General features: G+C 50.3%; 1 protein-coding gene across 1 annotated transcript in view; it reads right to left on the reverse strand.

The window, feature by feature from the left end:
* Positions 1–15880, reverse strand: part of VWF (von Willebrand factor) — a 176571-nt gene extending 160691 nt beyond the window's left edge. Inside the window, exons 1-5 of the mRNA XM_001160508.8 lie at positions 15631–15880; positions 14352–14406; positions 12378–12542; positions 2034–2136; positions 1542–1750 (exon numbers count right to left, since the gene is read on the reverse strand). Of these exons, the coding sequence (XP_001160508.4) occupies positions 1542–1750; positions 2034–2136; positions 12378–12542; positions 14352–14406 (532 nt within the window). The 5' untranslated portion in view covers positions 15631–15880. The remainder of the gene's footprint in view (positions 1–1541; positions 1751–2033; positions 2137–12377; positions 12543–14351; positions 14407–15630) is intronic.
* Between the last annotated feature and the right edge of the window lie 967 nt (positions 15881–16847).

Consider the following 16847-nt stretch of genomic DNA (forward strand, 5'->3'; position numbering starts at 1 on the left):
CTACTCAGAAGGCTGAGGCAGGAGAATGGCGTGAACCCGGGAGGCGGAGCTTGCAGTGAGCCGAGATCGCGCCATTGCACTCCAGCCTGGGTGACAGAGCAAGACTCCGTCTCAAAAAAAAAAAAAAAATTCAAACTTTTGAATTTTTAAATGTATATAGGTTCAGAAAGAGCTCAAAATGGAAGTCAGAAAATTTAAAACATGAAATATGTTATGTATCAAAATTGGTACAGCTGGGCACAGTAACGCACACCTATAATTCCACTAGGAAGGCTGAGGCAAGAGGATTCCTTGAGCCCAAGAGTTCAAGATCAGTTTGGACAACTTAGCAAGACCTTATCTCTAAATACACACACACAGAGACACACAGACACACACACACACGTGTATATATGTATACATATATACACACACACGTGTATATATATATACATATATACACACACACGTGTATATATATATACATATATACACACATACAGTATATATACATATTTACACAAACACACACACATATGTAGAGTGCAACTAAAGTGATATTTAGAGGGAAATTTATAGCCCTAAATGTACATATCAGACAATAAAATCAGTGCTGGAGAAAACCAAAAAATAAACTATCATGCTATTTTCCAATATGGTACATTCCAATGAAAGGAAGAGTCAATTGTTTCTCTGCATGTTTACTCTCTAATCAGAAAGTGGTTGGGTCATAAGGAAGAAAGATAACATATGTAAGTGTTTAGCTTTGGCAAGGGAACATCACTAATTGAATGTTTATGTAATTGAAATTAAAGAAGATTGAAATATTCATCTTTAGTGTTTTCTTTTTTTTTTTTTGAGACGGAGTCTCGCTCTGTCACCCAGGCTGGAGTGAAATGGCGCAATCACTGCTCACTGCAAGTTCTCCCTCCCGGGTTCACGCCATTCTCCTGTCTCAGCCTCCCAAGTAGCTGGGACTACAGGCACCCGCCACCACGCCTGGCTAATTTTCTGTATTTTTAGTAGAGACATGGTTTCACCATGTTAGCCAGGATGGTCTCAATCTCCTGACCTCATGATCTGCCTGCCTCGGCCTCCCAAAATGCTGGGATTACAGGGGTAAGCCACTGCGCCCAGCCTAGTGTTTTCACATTATCCATATTACCTTCTATTGCTCGTGAACACACACATGCACACACACATAAACTGGCCTTTTTGGATGGTGGGGAGGACCGACCACCCATAGATTTTATCCACTCCACTGTAGTGGGCTGAGGAGGATCGACTCAAACTACCCAGCATTGACCAACCATCTGCCACGTGCAAGTTGCTACAGAGAATTCAAAGTTGAACGAAGTCAGCTTTGAGGAGCTCTAAGACCTGGTTTCACTAGAGGTCTAGGCATTGGAATGGAATGCAAAGAGATAAGGTTGGCAACGTAAATTGAGGTGAGGTCACAGTGAGGCTTGAATGCCAGGGAAGGCATGTTAGTGAAGGTTTATGAGCAAGGAAATAAAAAGCATGGCCACACTTTAGGGAAATGGTATCCCAGAACATCTTACCTTCTTGGGTCATAAAGTCATCTTCAGCAAAGATGTTAAAGTTGCCACACAGCCCGCAGGTCTTGTTGAAGTATCTGTCTGACAGCAGGACTTGAAAGTTGCCGCTGCCATCGATCCTGGCCACAAAGCCATAGGCCTCACCGGACAGCTTGTAGTACCCAGCCTCAGTTTCTAGATACAGCCCTTTGGAGGCATAGGGCATGGAGACTCTGGAGGGCAAAGGCTAAGTTCAGAAGTGGGCTTCTCGTGCATTTTCTGGATGTCTCTCCCACCTTCTAACCCCAACCCCATGTTGTAGGGTTCAGAACATGGTGCAAAGTGGCTGAGGACCTAGACCAGCAATCGGGAGACCTGGCTCTCACCCAGCCCTGCTACTCACTTCCTTGGAACATTTGCTTCAATTCTCTGGGCCCCAGCTTCCTCATCTAAAAATGAGGGGGTTGTGTCAGGGGATCCCTAGGGTCCTTTCTAACTCAGACATTGTTGGCTTACCTTTGGTCCCCCTGTGTCACGGTACCATTGACAAACAAATGGATGTCAAAAAATTCCCCAAGATACACGGAGAGGCTCACTCTCTTGCCATTCTGGAAGTCCCCTGAAAGAGAAAAAAGTCAATAGTAGTGATTATTACTCCTCCCAAAAAATGAATACATTGATTAAGAATCATTATCTACATAACCTTTTCTCAGCAGAAAACACCCCAAAAAGTCTTTACAAGCGAGCAACAAAAATCTCCCTAAAAATCTCATTTTCTCACCCATTTTTCCATTCATCTAAAAATAATTATTGAGTGACTTCTGGATACATTGCCCTCAGGTAGGCTCTCATACATCACAAAAGAAAAATCTAAAAGCATGATCTCTTGCTTCTGGGAGTTTACAACCTGCGTATAAATAGAAGACAAACATGCGACAATTGAGTATATTGTAAGGCAGCAAACAAAAAGGCAACACTGTGAGTTATTGGTAACAGGTGCTCTAGGAGAGTGTTATTCATTCATTCATTCATTCAGTTATTGAGACAGGGTTGTGCTCTGTTGCCCAGGTTGGGGTGCAGTGACGTGAACATGGCTCACTGCAGCTTCTGCCTCCTGGTCCCAGGTTATCCTCCCACCTCAGCCTCCAGGGTAACTGGGATCACAAGTATGTACCACCACATCCAGCTAATTTTTTTTTTCTTTTTGTAGAGACAAGATCTCACCGTGTTGCCCAGGCTGGTCTTGAGCTCCTTGGTGCAAGTAATTACAGGCATGAGCCACCCCCCTCTGGCCTAGCAGTGCTATTTAAAATGGTATCAGTCGGGTGCGGTGGCTCACGTCTGTAATCCCAGCACTTTGGGAGGCTGAGGCAGGCGGATCACGAGGTCGGGAGATCCACACCATCCTGGCTAACACGGTGAAACCCCATCTCTACTAAAAATATGAAGAAAAAAAAAATTAGCCAAGCGAGGTGGCTGGCGTCTGTAGTCCCAGTTCTTTGGGAGGCTGAGGCAGAAGAACAGCGTGAACCCAGGAGGCGGAGCTTGCAGTGAGCGGAGATCACGCCACTGCACTCCAGCCTGGGCGACAGAGCGAGACTCTGTCTCAAAAAAAAATAAAAAATAAAAATAAATAAATAAATAAAATGGTATCTTAGGACAGCCCAAGTCAGAATCCCTGGGCTGTTTGTTTAAAATGGAGATTCATGAGCTCCACCTAAGTTTACTGAATTTGATTATCCAGGAGTTTACAGATCTTGTGGGTCAAATGCCTTACACAGCACATGGAATTAATAAGGACACACTAAATGGTTGACAATGGAAATGTCTGAAGATCCAGATACATGATAAAATAGGCTCTGAGAATGGTGTGGTTGTGAGGGCTGAACAGGGTGACAAGGGTGATGGGACGGTGGCCGGCATGAAAGAGGAAACACAGGCAAGACATTTTTCACAGCGTGACCAAAGCTTAGCAAACCTCACCTAGTTTCTGAGAACTGCTACTCGTGGTGGGTCTTTGATATTCAAAGATAACTAATTGGTCATAAGAATCAAAAGACCCAGAAGGGAAAATAGAAAGTCTGGTCTCAAGCCTCGGAGACTGAGAAATTAATGGAAATAGGAAAGATAGGGGCAGCCAGAGAAAACAAAGAGCTGACATGTGGGGCACAATGCCTTGAGGTCCTGAAGGAATGGGGCATAGGACTCAGGGGTAAAGTTGGTCTTAAAAATGAGCAAATCTCTCTTCTCCTAGAAGGGATAGGGGAGTGTGGGCTTCTTCTTGGCAAGAAGAGGCTAAGATGTCCGTGGAACCAAGCCCAGAAGACCTGGCAGGTCTGTTGACTCAAGGTGTTGCTGCCATGGCCAGAACCGCAAAAACAGGGAGCTGGGGCAGGGGTCTCCTCACTCCTAGCCAGGAGAGGAAGAGTCCCCAGCAGGGCTCTGGGCTGAACTGAGGCTGCAGGAGGACAACCACACACACAGACACACACACACACACACACACACACCCCACACGCACACACACCATGCACACACATAGCATGCACCCTGGAACACACAAACACTCCAAACCAACCCGAAGGAGCTACAGAATAGACTTGTTTCTGGTGGAAATTCAGTGAGGGCTCTCCCACGTAAATAATAAGTCTATTCTAGGAATAGTTTTAATGATATGCCAGCAGCAGCAGCCACCAGGAAAGACACACAGACCACTCACAGTCCATAAACCACATTCTGCGGAGCTCCAGATCAACACAACTGGGAGAAAATGGAGATGCCTGCCAAATGAAAGGGGACTTGTCCTGTTTGAGCTGAGGTGTCTCCCTTGCTCTGCATTCCCACCTAGAACAGTTTTTACAGCAAGCAAACCTTTAGAAGCTGAACAAACTTACTGACAGCAAGAAATTGGCCAAAGAAAAACAAACAACTGGAAAAGTGATTGCGTAGAGAAACTTTTTTTTTTTTTTTTGACACAGAGTCTCGCTCTGTTGCCCAGGCTGGAGTGCAGCGGTGCAATCTCGGCTCACTGCAAGCTCCGCCTCCCGGGTTCACGCCATTCTCCTGCCTCAGCCTCCCGAGTAGCTGGGACTACAGGTGCCCGCCACCATGCCCAGCTAATTTGTTGTATTTTTAGTACAGATGGGGTTTCACCATAGCCAGGATGGTCTCGATCTCCTGACCTCATGATCTGCCTGCCTGGGCCTCCCAAAGTGCTGGGATTACAGGCGTGAGCCACCGTGCCCTGCAAAGTAACTTTTTCTTTTTTTCAGTAATTTATTTATCAGTAATGGTAGAATCTGAGTGAGGAGTATATGGATCTTGAAGTCTTTCAACTTTTCTGTATGTTTCAAAATTTCCATAAGAAAATGTCGAAAAACCAAACAAATGGGACAACCAGGTAACAACCTCCAGTTTGCACCCTCTCCCTTCCAGGGCCCTAGGCATTTGCACTGGGCCCAAGACCAAATCCCTCCCTCGGCCTTTTCTGGGGCTGGGGCTCTGAACACTACACACAGCCCAGAATGAGCCCATGTGACAGGGCAGGGACCCACTCCACACTCCTCACTGGAGACCTGCCAGAGCAGAAGGCTCCACCCGCCAGATGGCAGACAAATGAGCCCACGAGGTCTGGGCTCAGGGGTCTGTGTCCCTATTACCACTGAGCCTGTCTCCCCATCAGTGAATCCTCCTTCCATCCCATCTCACAGGGAGTTCTGCCTCGGCTTCACTGGGTAACTCAACCAATATGTCACCTCCGAGCCAAAGGCATCTCCCTCCTGGAAATGGGAAAGGAACCCCCGTGAGCCCCTCCTTGGTGTTTCTCCTTCGCCTGGGGATGCAGAAAGGGTGGGTGGGACCAAGTCTGCCAGGGACTGTGGCTGGAGAATGGGTAGGGAACGCTTCAGAGGCAGCCAGGCAGCTTGGGGTTGGCATGGCCCTGTGGCTGCTGATCTACAGCTCTTAGAGGCTTCCAAAGATGCAAAATCACTTAAGCAAGGTACTCGTTCCACAGGAGGCAGAGCTGAGCGGGTGCCACAGGGGAGCCCGGAGGTCACTATGGCTGTAAGTTTGAAAAGTAAGGCCTGCAAGGCTGAATAAACCAAGAATTCAGCAGAAGCAGAAAAATCAAACAGGAGAGAACCAGGAGAAGTGTATGGGAGAGAAGGAGAGCCCCAGCCCTCCTAGAGTAAATAACAGAGGAACCTGCCCACACAGGCTGCGGGGCTCGGGGCTGGCCAGGCGGCAGACCCTGGGGTAACTTGCCTATCATCACAGAGCTAGTCAGTGATGAAGAGCTGGGACTCAAGCGAGTGCTGTTTTAAGTATGTCAAGGGCTTGCTCTGGGCAGCCCCAGGAGAGACCAGCATCAGGAAGTCCAAGGGGCAGCCCAGGGCTGAGCCCGTGTGAGGCAGCTCCAGGCAGCCAGGGGACATGGGGCTGGCTGCCCTGGGAGCTTCACCGACCGCAGGAACTGGGGCTCCTGAAGGGGATGATTCAGGTTCTGGTAACCAGCCCCCATCCACCCAGAGACAAAGCAAAAACAGGAGTCTAGGGGCAGGAGTGGGGCTGCATCGTGCCCTTCATTGAGGATTGAACTGCATGGCAAGGAGAATTCCTGGCCCTGGATGGCTGAGGGGGCTTGAAGAGCAGTCAGTCCACAGCCGGAGCAGGGGAGTGGCAAGGGAATTTGGGGTTTTGTTTTCTTTTGTTTTGAGGTCTTGCTCTGTCGCTCAGGGTGACATGTAGAGATATGATCACAGCTCACTTCATCCTCAAACTCCTGGGCTCAAGCAATCCTGTTGCCACAACTTCCCAAATAGCTGGAACTACAGGTGTGTGCCACCATGCCCAGCTGATTTTTGTATATTTTTGTACAGATGGGGGTCTCGCTATGTTGCCCAGGCTGGCATCGAACTCCTGGGCTCAAGCAATCCTCCCGCTTCAGCCTCCCAAAGCATTGGGATTACAGGCATGAGTAACTGTGTCCAGCCTGGCAATGAGATTTTCCAAAGTGTGATCTAGGGAAGCCTATAATTCAGAAAAACATACTATGGCAGTAGGAAGGATCTAATAAGCGGCTCTTAAACTCTTTTGCTCAGAAAGCACAGTAAAAACACAACTTACTTTATGACTCAGGACACACACACACACACGTTTCATATCATATTTACCCTTGCCGTGTGCCACGCACTCTGATATTTTCTGATGTTTTCTAACCTTTTCTGTCTTTTTAAATGCTAGTTATAACCACTCAACTCATTTTAGGACCCATGGCCCATGACTCAGTTCAGAAAACAATGATCTAGGCTGACTTCACTTTACAGACGGAGAAACGAAGGCCTAGGTTTACAACAGGGTTTCTCCACTGCATTACTATTTCATTCAGCGCCAGACACTTCCCTGTGCATGGTGGGAGAACCAGCAGCCTCCTGGTCTCTACCCACTAGATGCCAGCAGCACCCACTCCACAGTTGTGACAACCCAAAATGTCTCCAGACACTGCAAAATGTCCTCAGGGGGAAAATCACCCCGACTGAGAACCCCTGGTTTCCACTGTGGAAATGGAGCAGAGCCTACACTCAGGCTTTTTTGACTGTCCAAATCCCCTTTTTGCAACACAAAGCTGCGTAACAGGGCATCGGAGTATTCTAGATTGCGCTAACCACTAATGCAGGGAGAACTCCAGACCAGCCTTGCATTTTATTTCCCTCATTCCCTCCATGCAGAACTCAGGGGGATCAGATGATGTGCAGCCATTAGGAAAACGAGCCATTAGAAATCGCCGGTGAGCCCAGGAGAGACCCCTGCACTCCACAGACCTCCAGGTTAGCACTTCCTATAACTCTTAGGAAAAGAGAGGCTGGCTGTCACCCCAAAGAGGCAAGACAAGCCAGCGAAGCTCTCCCAGAGGCTCCCACCAGGCCTGCTGAACGCAGTGATTAAGGCGCTGAGTGAGGAGTAAGCTCCTAGCCCACGTATTAGAGCGAGAGGAATCCTGGGACCTTCAGAAGCAGGCCAGGAGCTGGAACTACCGTCAGACCTGGGCGCTTTCTTAGGCTTTAGTGTGGAACTCACTCATCTGCATTTCCACTAAGCACTCTACCTTCTATGCCCGTGATTCTGGTGCAGGTGACCCTCCCTCTAGAGAACAGGGGTCTGGTCTGACCATGCCACGGAAACTAAGGCTCCCCGGGGGAAGTGACTCAGCAGGCTGTTGGTTGTTGATGGCTCTCTCTTGGCAGGTATGAGAGCCAGATCCTGCAGCTGTAGCTTAGGAAGAGCAGTCTCTACGGAGGAGCAGGAACCAGGACTCCCATAGTCTCTCTCTGGCCTCTGTGCTGTCTGGCAAACAGCCGTGTCGCCTTGGCCTCGAACCCTGGAGCCTGCCTCACCAGGAGACAGAATCAAGGACAGGGGCCTCGCCTTGGCACCAGGTGGCCCTTCGTGTGCGTACATAAACACTTTACCCAGGATATGAATAAGGTCCACAGGCACTCGGGAGGAATGTGGATGTGCGATTTACGGTCAAGGAGACAGGATGTCATTGCAGAACAATGGAACAGAAGGTAGGCATGTGCACGGAAACTGAAACTGCAGGGCCCAAGTCCTGGGCTCCCTCCCCTGACCCAGTGCCCCTGGCTGCCCTGATGCACCAGTGCCAGCCCACCCCCCCTCTAATTCTTCCTCTTCTCCCACACACCCCAAACCTGCCACCACCAACAACAAGAGGCAAAGCAGCCACCCATTCTCTATGATGTTAGCAGCACGGTTTTGGTGAAAATGAAATCAATTTACATTAAAGTGTGTTTGATCCATAACCTTGTTTAGGCAAACAATCTCCCAGAAAATGGACACTTCACAAGGGCAAACAGCTTATAAGAAAAGAATAATGACCTGGTGGGGAATCCCACCAAGGGGTTTTGAGGTAGACAGGCCTTCCATGGCCCTTCAAATTCCTCTGTGACCACTGAAACCCAGAAAACGGTGGCCCGAGAGGCCAGACCTCTAGCACAAACCTGTGTGGATTACGAGGGGGAGATGAAACTCAAGTGACCCTGACCTCGTGGAAATGCCTGGGGGCCCAGCAGCCCCTGTCTCTGCATGGCGATTCCAAGTGAACACCCCATGTTAAGCTGGCTGCTTTCAATAACTCAGATTGGCTAAGCAGTCACATTTTCAGATAACCTGTCTCCCTTGATGCTCACAGTATCTCCATTTTAAAGATGAGGAACCGAGGCCGAGGCGGGCGGATCACCTGATGTCGGGAGTTCGAGACCAGCCTGACCAACATGGAGAAACCCCGTCTCTACTAAAAACACAAAATTAGCAGGGTGTGGTGGTGCACGCCTGTAATCCCAGCTACTCGGGAGGCTGAGGCAGGAGAATCGCTTGAACCTGGGAGGGGGAGGTTGCAGTGAGCCGAGATCGCACCATTGCAATCCAGCCTTCCAGCCTGGACAACACGAGCGAGATTCCATTTCAAAAGATGAGGAATTGGAGGCTAAGACAGCGCAACTGCCCTCGGAACACTCAGTGAAGAGGGAGAGCAGAGGAGAACACGGGTTTTCCGACTGCAACTCTGCCTCTGTCTGTGCTTCCATTTCCTGCTGGGGGCAGAGCCACCCAGTTCTGTGGGACGGAAACCAACCAGTGAGCACGAGTTGATGAGCCCAGTGCTGGACGGGTGGAATGGGCAAGAGGGCTTCCTGAAGGAGGTGACAGAGACAGCCCAGAGGCACCAGCACACGCTACATGTCCCCACCTGGGAGGGCTACCCTGACTTGGGGAGGGGTCTGGAGTTGGGCTCAAATAGGGGAAGGGAGCTTTTTCAACATGCTGACTTGGCTCTCTGAGCCCACAACATGAACTCTGTGCCTGGGACTAAGGTATTAGTATGTGTTGTTTGCCAGCCCGTCTCGGGGCAGGGAGTCCAGAGCAGAGCTGAACTAACAGAGATTATGGAGTCCAGACAGCAATCCACCCCCCCACCCCCGCCCCCACCCCGGGCACTGCAGTGTCTCCATCAAAATCTTCCTCTGGTCACTTCTTTTTTTTTTTTTTTTTTTTTTTTTTGAGACAGAGTCTCACTCTGTGCCCAGGCGCTGGAGTGCAATGGTGCAATCTCGGCTCACCGCAACCTCCACCTCCCAGGTTCAAGTGATTCTTGTGCCTCAACCTCCCGAGCAGCTGGGATTACAGGCAACCACCACAACGCCTGGCTAATTTTTGTATTTTTAGTAGTGACGGGGTTTCACCATGTTGGCCAGGCTGGTCTCGAACTCCCAACCTCAGGTGATCCGCCCCCCTCGGCCTCCCAAAGTGCTGGGACTGCAAGCATGAGCCATTGCACCCGGCCTCCTCCGGTCACTTCTAACCCTCCATTCCCACTGACAACCCCAGAGCCATCACAGGTAGTGGTCTGTATCAGCTCTGCCGTGATTTATAAAATGGGAAAATCCACTTTAAATAAAATCTGGGGTCACCAAGGTAGGGAGGGCATGAGCCTTCAGCTTCCCAGGGGCAGGGGTTCAGGGGTTCTCTTCAGCTGCTCTTCCAGCTCCTCCCCAGCTGCAGCCTCTGAAGCAAGTTGGGACCCTCACGGTTGGTGTTGAGGATGACTTTCTTGATTTGTCATGCCCTGGGGCGCCTCTGGCCTTTTCACTACCTCCCTGGTTACCACGGCCAAGGCCATTCCGCCTCCTACCTCTCTCCTTTTCAGGACCGTCTTGGCAAAGAACCAGTTTCCTCTCACCACTTCCCTGCTGCACAAGACCCTATACTAGTTCCTCACAGCCTGCGGAATCGACTCAAATTCCCCATCAGACTCCAAGACCCTACACTGCAGCCTCACCCGATGGTACAGCCTCCCAGCCTACTCTCCTCCAGTCCCGCACCCTCAAAGTCTGGTTACCCACTCTAAGAGCAGCAGCAGCAGCTGGGAAATTGTTAGAAATGAAATTTTCAGGCCCCCTTCCATTTCTACTGAGTCAGAACTCCAGGGGCAGGGCCCAGTGATCTGTTTGTCACAGCCCTCCGGGTGGTCCTGATGCAGCCTGGAGTTTGGCAACTGCTGCTCCAGCCACACTGACCTCCCCAGGGCTCTATGTCAGGAGTACATGCCCCTTCCAGCCTCCCCACTTCTCATGCTGTCCCCACCGCATGCAGCACCCTCCCCTGTCTTCTCTGGCCAATCAAAGCTCCTTCCCCAGGGCTCCTCACACACACTCTGTAAACATCTTCAGGCCAGGCGTGGTGGCTCATGCCTGTAATCCCAGCACTTTGGGAGGCCGAGGCGGGTGGATCACCTGAGGTCAGGAGTTCGAGACCAGCCTGGCCAATATGGTGAAACCCTGGCTCTACTAAAAATATAAAAATTAGCCAAGCATGGTGGCACCTGTAATCCCAGCTACTTGGGAGGCTGGGGCAGGAGAATTGCTTGAACCCGGGAGGCGGAGGTTGCAGCGAGCCAAGATCGCACCACTCACTGCACTCCAGCCTGGGCAACAGAGCAAGACTCCGTCTCAAAAATAAATAAATAAATACATAATCTTCAGCACAACAGAGAACTTGGTGAGCTAAGCACCAGGAAACACAGATGAGTGAGACATGCTCCTTGTCCCTGAGGAGCTCATGGAGGAGTGGGAAGGATGGCAGTGCCCAGAAGTCATATGTGATAAGTTTCCCAGCAGAGTCAGGGCAGGTAGCAAAGATGGCCTCAGGGAGACAGCAGGAATGCGGGGAGCTCATAGCTATAGCCAGGTGCTAGACAGAGCCTAGCCCAGTGCTGGGCACACGGAGGACCCTGCGTCAGTCCCCACTGACTGATGGAGCAATGACCCCAGGAGCCCTACAGCCCAGATCTCAGGTAAGTGTCCAGGTGTTGCCAAAGACTCCCTCCTTGACCAAACTTGAGTGGGGCACTTCTGAGCCCTCTTCTAGATTAAGCCCTGGCCTTGGGCTCTGTCCTTGGCCTGCTCAGTCCAGTTTTTTTGTTTTTTGTGGTTTTTTGTTTTTGTGTTTTTTTTAGATGGAGTCTCGCTCTGTTGCCAGGCTGGAGTGTATCTCAGCTCACTGCAACCAGGTTCAAGCGATTCTCCTGCCTCAGCCTCCCAAGTAGCTGGGATTACAGGCACACACCACCACACCCGGCTAATTTCTGTATTTTTAGTAGAGATGGGGTTTCACCATATTGGCCAGGCTGGTCTCAAACTCTTGACCTCAGATGATCCACCCACCTTGGCCTCCCAAAGTACTGGGATTACAGGCATGAGCCACCGTGCCCGGCCTCAGCTCCACCTTTTATTGTCTGTCAGGCCTTGGAAGGATCATGCAACCTTCATGAGCCTTGGTTCTCCATTGGTAAAACTGGGATGACTACAGCTACATCCCAGGGCTGTTGTGGGGATGCAGGGACATGGCAGGGACAGTACCAGCCCTTCTGCAGGAATACAGGAAGTCCTCAGCATAAGCTGATGTTCTGATCCACAGGCCACCAAGAAAACAACAACGAGTCTTCCCTTTGGCAAGGAGTTTTACACGTTCCAAAGCACCTTCTCTAGTTCATCATTCGCCTTGATGCTGTGGAGTTCCCAGGGCATCGCCTGGACCCAGAGCAACGGACACAGTGGACTACCAAAGATGAAGACTCTCTTCATCCATCCCACCCGGCTCCCGTGGGGAGAGACCCGGGGAAAGCCAAGAGGGGCTACGTGTCACAGAAAGGCTGTTCCTCTCCTTGTTCTCGGCAGTGACCTTTCCGCTCAGACACGGTCCCAAGAGCAGGAATCCTCCCCCACACCAGGGCTGAGCTCAGCCAGCCCTCCCTCTGAAGTCCTCCCTGCAGTGCCCAGAACTTACCAATAATCGAGAAGGAGCGTTTCTGGCAGCCCCCTGCCAGGAGGTAACTGCAGTATCCCGCAAAGCTGTACATGCTCCCATCAAAGGTGTTGACGAAGTCATTTCCGAAGAGGCTGCATCGGGCCATGGATGACCTGCCGCGAGTTCCTTCTGCACAAAGGGTCCCTGGAGGGAGAGGCCACAGGTTGGGCTGGTGATCTCAGGCCACAACTGGGACCATCAGCTCAAACCTCTCTGGCCTCGTAGAAATTAGACTGCCTCTGATAGAAACTGGGCTGTGGGGAGGTATTTTCCATCCTAAATGAGACTAAAGCTGTTGCTTTCAGCTCCCAGATATGACCCCAGACTCACAGCAATAACTAAGGAACAGTTTTTCAGGAAATCCATTAGTTTCAATGACATTTACTTACTGATTTAAAATGTCATCATGTCCATTATTAAAAATTTGGGGCATACAGAAGAAAACACAAAGAAGCTGGCCGGGCGCAGTGGCTCACGCCTATAATCCCAGCACTTTGGGAGGCCAAGGTGGGAAGATCACCTGAGGTCAGGAATTCAAGACCAGCCTGCCCAACATGGCGAAACCCTGTCTCTACTAAAAATACAAAAACTAGCTGGGTGCAGTGATGGGCGCCTGTAATCCCACCTACTGGTGAGGCTGAGGCAGGAGAATCACTTGAGCCCAGGAGGCAGAGGTTGCAGGGAGCCAAGATCATACCACTGCATTCTAGACTGGGCGACAGAGCGAGACTGTCTCGAAAAAAAGAAGAAAGAAAAAGAAAAAGAAAAGAAAACACAAAGAAGTTAAAACCATCTGTAACCCAACATTCAGCGATGATTAGAGTTAACATTTCAATGTTCATCTTTCCATTTTGTTGTATAGCATATATACAGCTGTGGGTTTTTTATAAATTGGTGACCACCTTGTGCAAACTACCTATAACCTCTGTTTATTTCTCAATAGATTGTAAACAATTTGTCGTGCTAGTGTATATACTTCCAATATGCGGTTTTTAGTGGCTGCATTATATTTTGCATCTGAATGTCTATAGTATAGCCCTCTATTGTTAGGTTTCTAGCATTTTTCCATATGTTTTAATATTATAAATAGATTGCAGTGAGCATCTTTGTACATAAATCTACTAGCATGTCTTGGGCAGGTTAAATTTTAAACAGATCAGACTGTGTGCCTGACATATAGACTCTCTGAAGTGTGAACTCCTCCGGCATCACAGGCTAACTCCTTCACTGACTATGGGTGTGTGTGTGTCGGCAGGTGGGGAAATACAGCAGTAAATCTCTAAGTGTTCTGGGTTCCCCGGCAAAAGACCCACCTAGTAGGAAGATGCAGAGCGTGTGACAAATGTGTGTTTTTTTTCCCAGACTCACCTGTGGGCAGTAGCTGGATGCTGCTGACCTGAGAGATCTAAGTGGAAAGTGCCCAAGGTCAAAAGTCCCCTCCCACCATTTGCAGACCCAGAATCTTAGCAAGGGAAGGGCAGCAGTATGATGCAGTGCAGTGGAAAGGGTGTTGGCCTGGAACCCAGGAAGACTGACCTCTGATTTTGGCTCTAGGAGACTTTGGAGCAGTCATTTCTCCTCTCTGACCCTCAGTCTCTTCACTGTACCATGGGAGGTTCAACTAGGTGACCTCCACAATCTCATCGAAAACTAATAATCCATCCAAGTCTTGGATTCCTTCCTCCTCATCCTGTGCCCCCATAATATAGGACAGTTCTGTGCCACCTTTATGCTTCTTAATTCCCCAACAGGAGATGGCATTTGCAGGCACCTGGTCTCTGGAATACAAGTCAAGGGTGGGAACTCCGCAGAACCTTCACAGGAGGCAACCAACAGCCTAAGTTAAGGCTGGGCACACAGGTGAGCTCCAGACACACCTGCTGATTCCCGGAAAGGTGTCACTCCAGATGGCCCTGGGGCAGGAATGAGAAATGGAGGCCCTTTTGTACCTACCTGGCAAAATGAGGGCCAGAGCAAGCAGTACCCTGGCAAATCTGGCAGGAATCATCTGCAAAGAAGCAACAGACGTGAGCTGGTCATTGCTGCCCAGGTAGGTGGCTGCTGGTGTGGCGACTGTCAGGGCATGCAGTAGCAAAAACATTTCTTTAAAGCAGGAGAAAAGATTGATCCTCGTGACCCCCTTTTCCCCTTTGAACATGGACTTCTGGCCCACGAAAAAACCCCTGGCCAGTGCCAGGCCCAAGGGTAACAATCACTGTGAGCTGGGACCTGTGGGCACCTTTCCACAGACAGCAGTCCCAGGCCCAAGACAGGAGGAAAACGCTGCCTTCCCTCCAGGCCCGCTGGGCCTCACATCCCTGCCTCCTGAAGCAGCTGGGAGCTAACACACACCTCATTCCTTCCTGCCTCTGCATCCAAACTGGCGAGTAGGAACCGTCTTACACTTGTGTGCCCACCACAGCAGCCCAGACATAGAGAATGCTCAGGAACCACCAACTTGACGGTTTGCTTGTTGGCCCCTGACTCTGTACCACCAGTGCCTTCACAAGAGCAAAGGCTGTCTCCCTTGCCTCCAACCCCAGCACCTGGCAAGATGCTTAGCACCCAGGAGATGCCCAGCAAATGTTTGCTGAGTTCATCTGAAAAAATGGACAGGAGTCCAGCGGCCCTGGATGCAGGCAGACTTCCCCACTGTGTGACCCCCAAGAGAGGGACAATTAATCCTGGCTGGCAGAGCGTACCCCAAGTCCCTTAGAGCCCCTGCTATAGCCCCTCTCCTCGGGAAAAGTTGTTAAATGAAGTGCAGAATCTGCTGCCTGAGATTCACTGGGGGTGACTCCCTTCCTACCTAAGGTCCCATCCAGCCAAAGGTGAAATCAAGCCAATCTGTGATATATCTGTGGAAGGAACACTGAGATGTCAGATACTGCCAGGTCTTGGTCTCCAAGCAGGTGTCCCCTCCCAGTCCTAACATGCAGGTACATTCAGCTGCTCCCAGGTTCTCAGAGGTGAGAGCAAACTTCATTCCAACTCATTTGAGTGAAGTACTATCAAACAGTAAAACCCACTGCATGAAGAAAAGCAGCCCCAGGACCCTCAGAGGCAAGTGGAGGAGGGAGTATTAGGATCATCCCTGGCTGAATTGAATTGCCCCTCCAAACAAAGCCCTTCTAGTCCAGCGACAGAGAACTCCAGCTCCCCAGGGGCAGGGCTCAGTCAGTCCTGCATCTTCCTCCCACAACTGAGCCAGCTCTCCTTCCAAAGGCCATACCTTCCCCTGCAAATGAGGGCTGCGGGTATCTCCAAGGTCCCTGGGAAACTCAGCTGCTGGACAATGGTGCCGCCCACCCTAGGCCATGCTCTCAGCTGCTGCAAAGGCTCAATCAGGTCTGCTACAGCTCCAGACTGTCTTGCTGTTATGTAGCCCAGGGGCTGTGGAGTCCCCACTGCTGGGGGAGATAAAGCCCAAGCTGTGACATCCACCAACCACCCTCCCTTTCCCACCACAATAGCTGTGAGCTGCCACAACAGGGGATTGGCCTCCTTTTAATTACCAAAAGGAAACAATGAAAGGAAATGGTATTAGAAGTACCTCCAAGCTGATAAAGCTTTGTAGAGTTTGGAGGGAGACCTCCTGGCAGCTGCCTTAATTAACTGCCTTGCCCTCCCCAAACACCCCCTATCCCTACACCCCCACACTTGATCCCTGGTCTTCCTAGAGTGCCCCACCTGTGTGGGATAACCAGGAATGCTGGTTGTCTCAGGGCAAGCTGATACAGGCCAGGGGGAATCACAGTAGAACAACACAGCTTCCTGATCCAGCTTCCAGGGCTGGACTCCAGGGAAGTTGAGAAAAACACCTCAACCTGAGCCAATTTTGCTGCTGTGTTCGGAGGAAGGGGAGTACTAACACTTCCTATGCACCCCAGGTATGAAGGATCCGGTCCTGGCCCTGACAAAAACAGTCCATTTGGATCCTGGCCAGGGTTGAATGGATCGGCTAAAGACGAAGGTCTTGGCCACAAGCCTAAGCCTTTGTAAAATGGTGAAGGTGGGGAGTGATGGTTTGAGTCTAATACTTCTACTGTTGCTACATTCTAATAATTCTAATTCTCAAGGACATTTCCACCCACTTCTGGTACCCTGATCTTACACACACACACACACACACACACACACACAATTCTTCTTCCCAGCCTCCCATTCCCAAAAGCCTAATTCTCAACACCATCTGCTAAACTAATTCCTACTAAAATAAGTAACTGATGCAATGGGCAGGGGTGGGGGGAAGATGACTCTCGAGCTGGGATTCCAGGCACTGAGACGAGCAGCCTGAGGCATGTCTGGGTGTGGAAGACCTCCTCACTGCTTCTCCATGATACCTCCTGCCCTAAGACTTTGAGAAACCACTAGGTTCCAACCTCCTCCCTTCCCACATACCTCACACTCCGCTACTCCCTTTACCGCCCCAGGAGAGGAGGATGCACA

This window comes from Pan troglodytes, chromosome 10, assembly GCF_028858775.2.
Source record: "Pan troglodytes isolate AG18354 chromosome 10, NHGRI_mPanTro3-v2.0_pri, whole genome shotgun sequence".
Lineage (NCBI taxonomy): Eukaryota > Metazoa > Chordata > Mammalia > Primates > Hominidae > Pan > Pan troglodytes.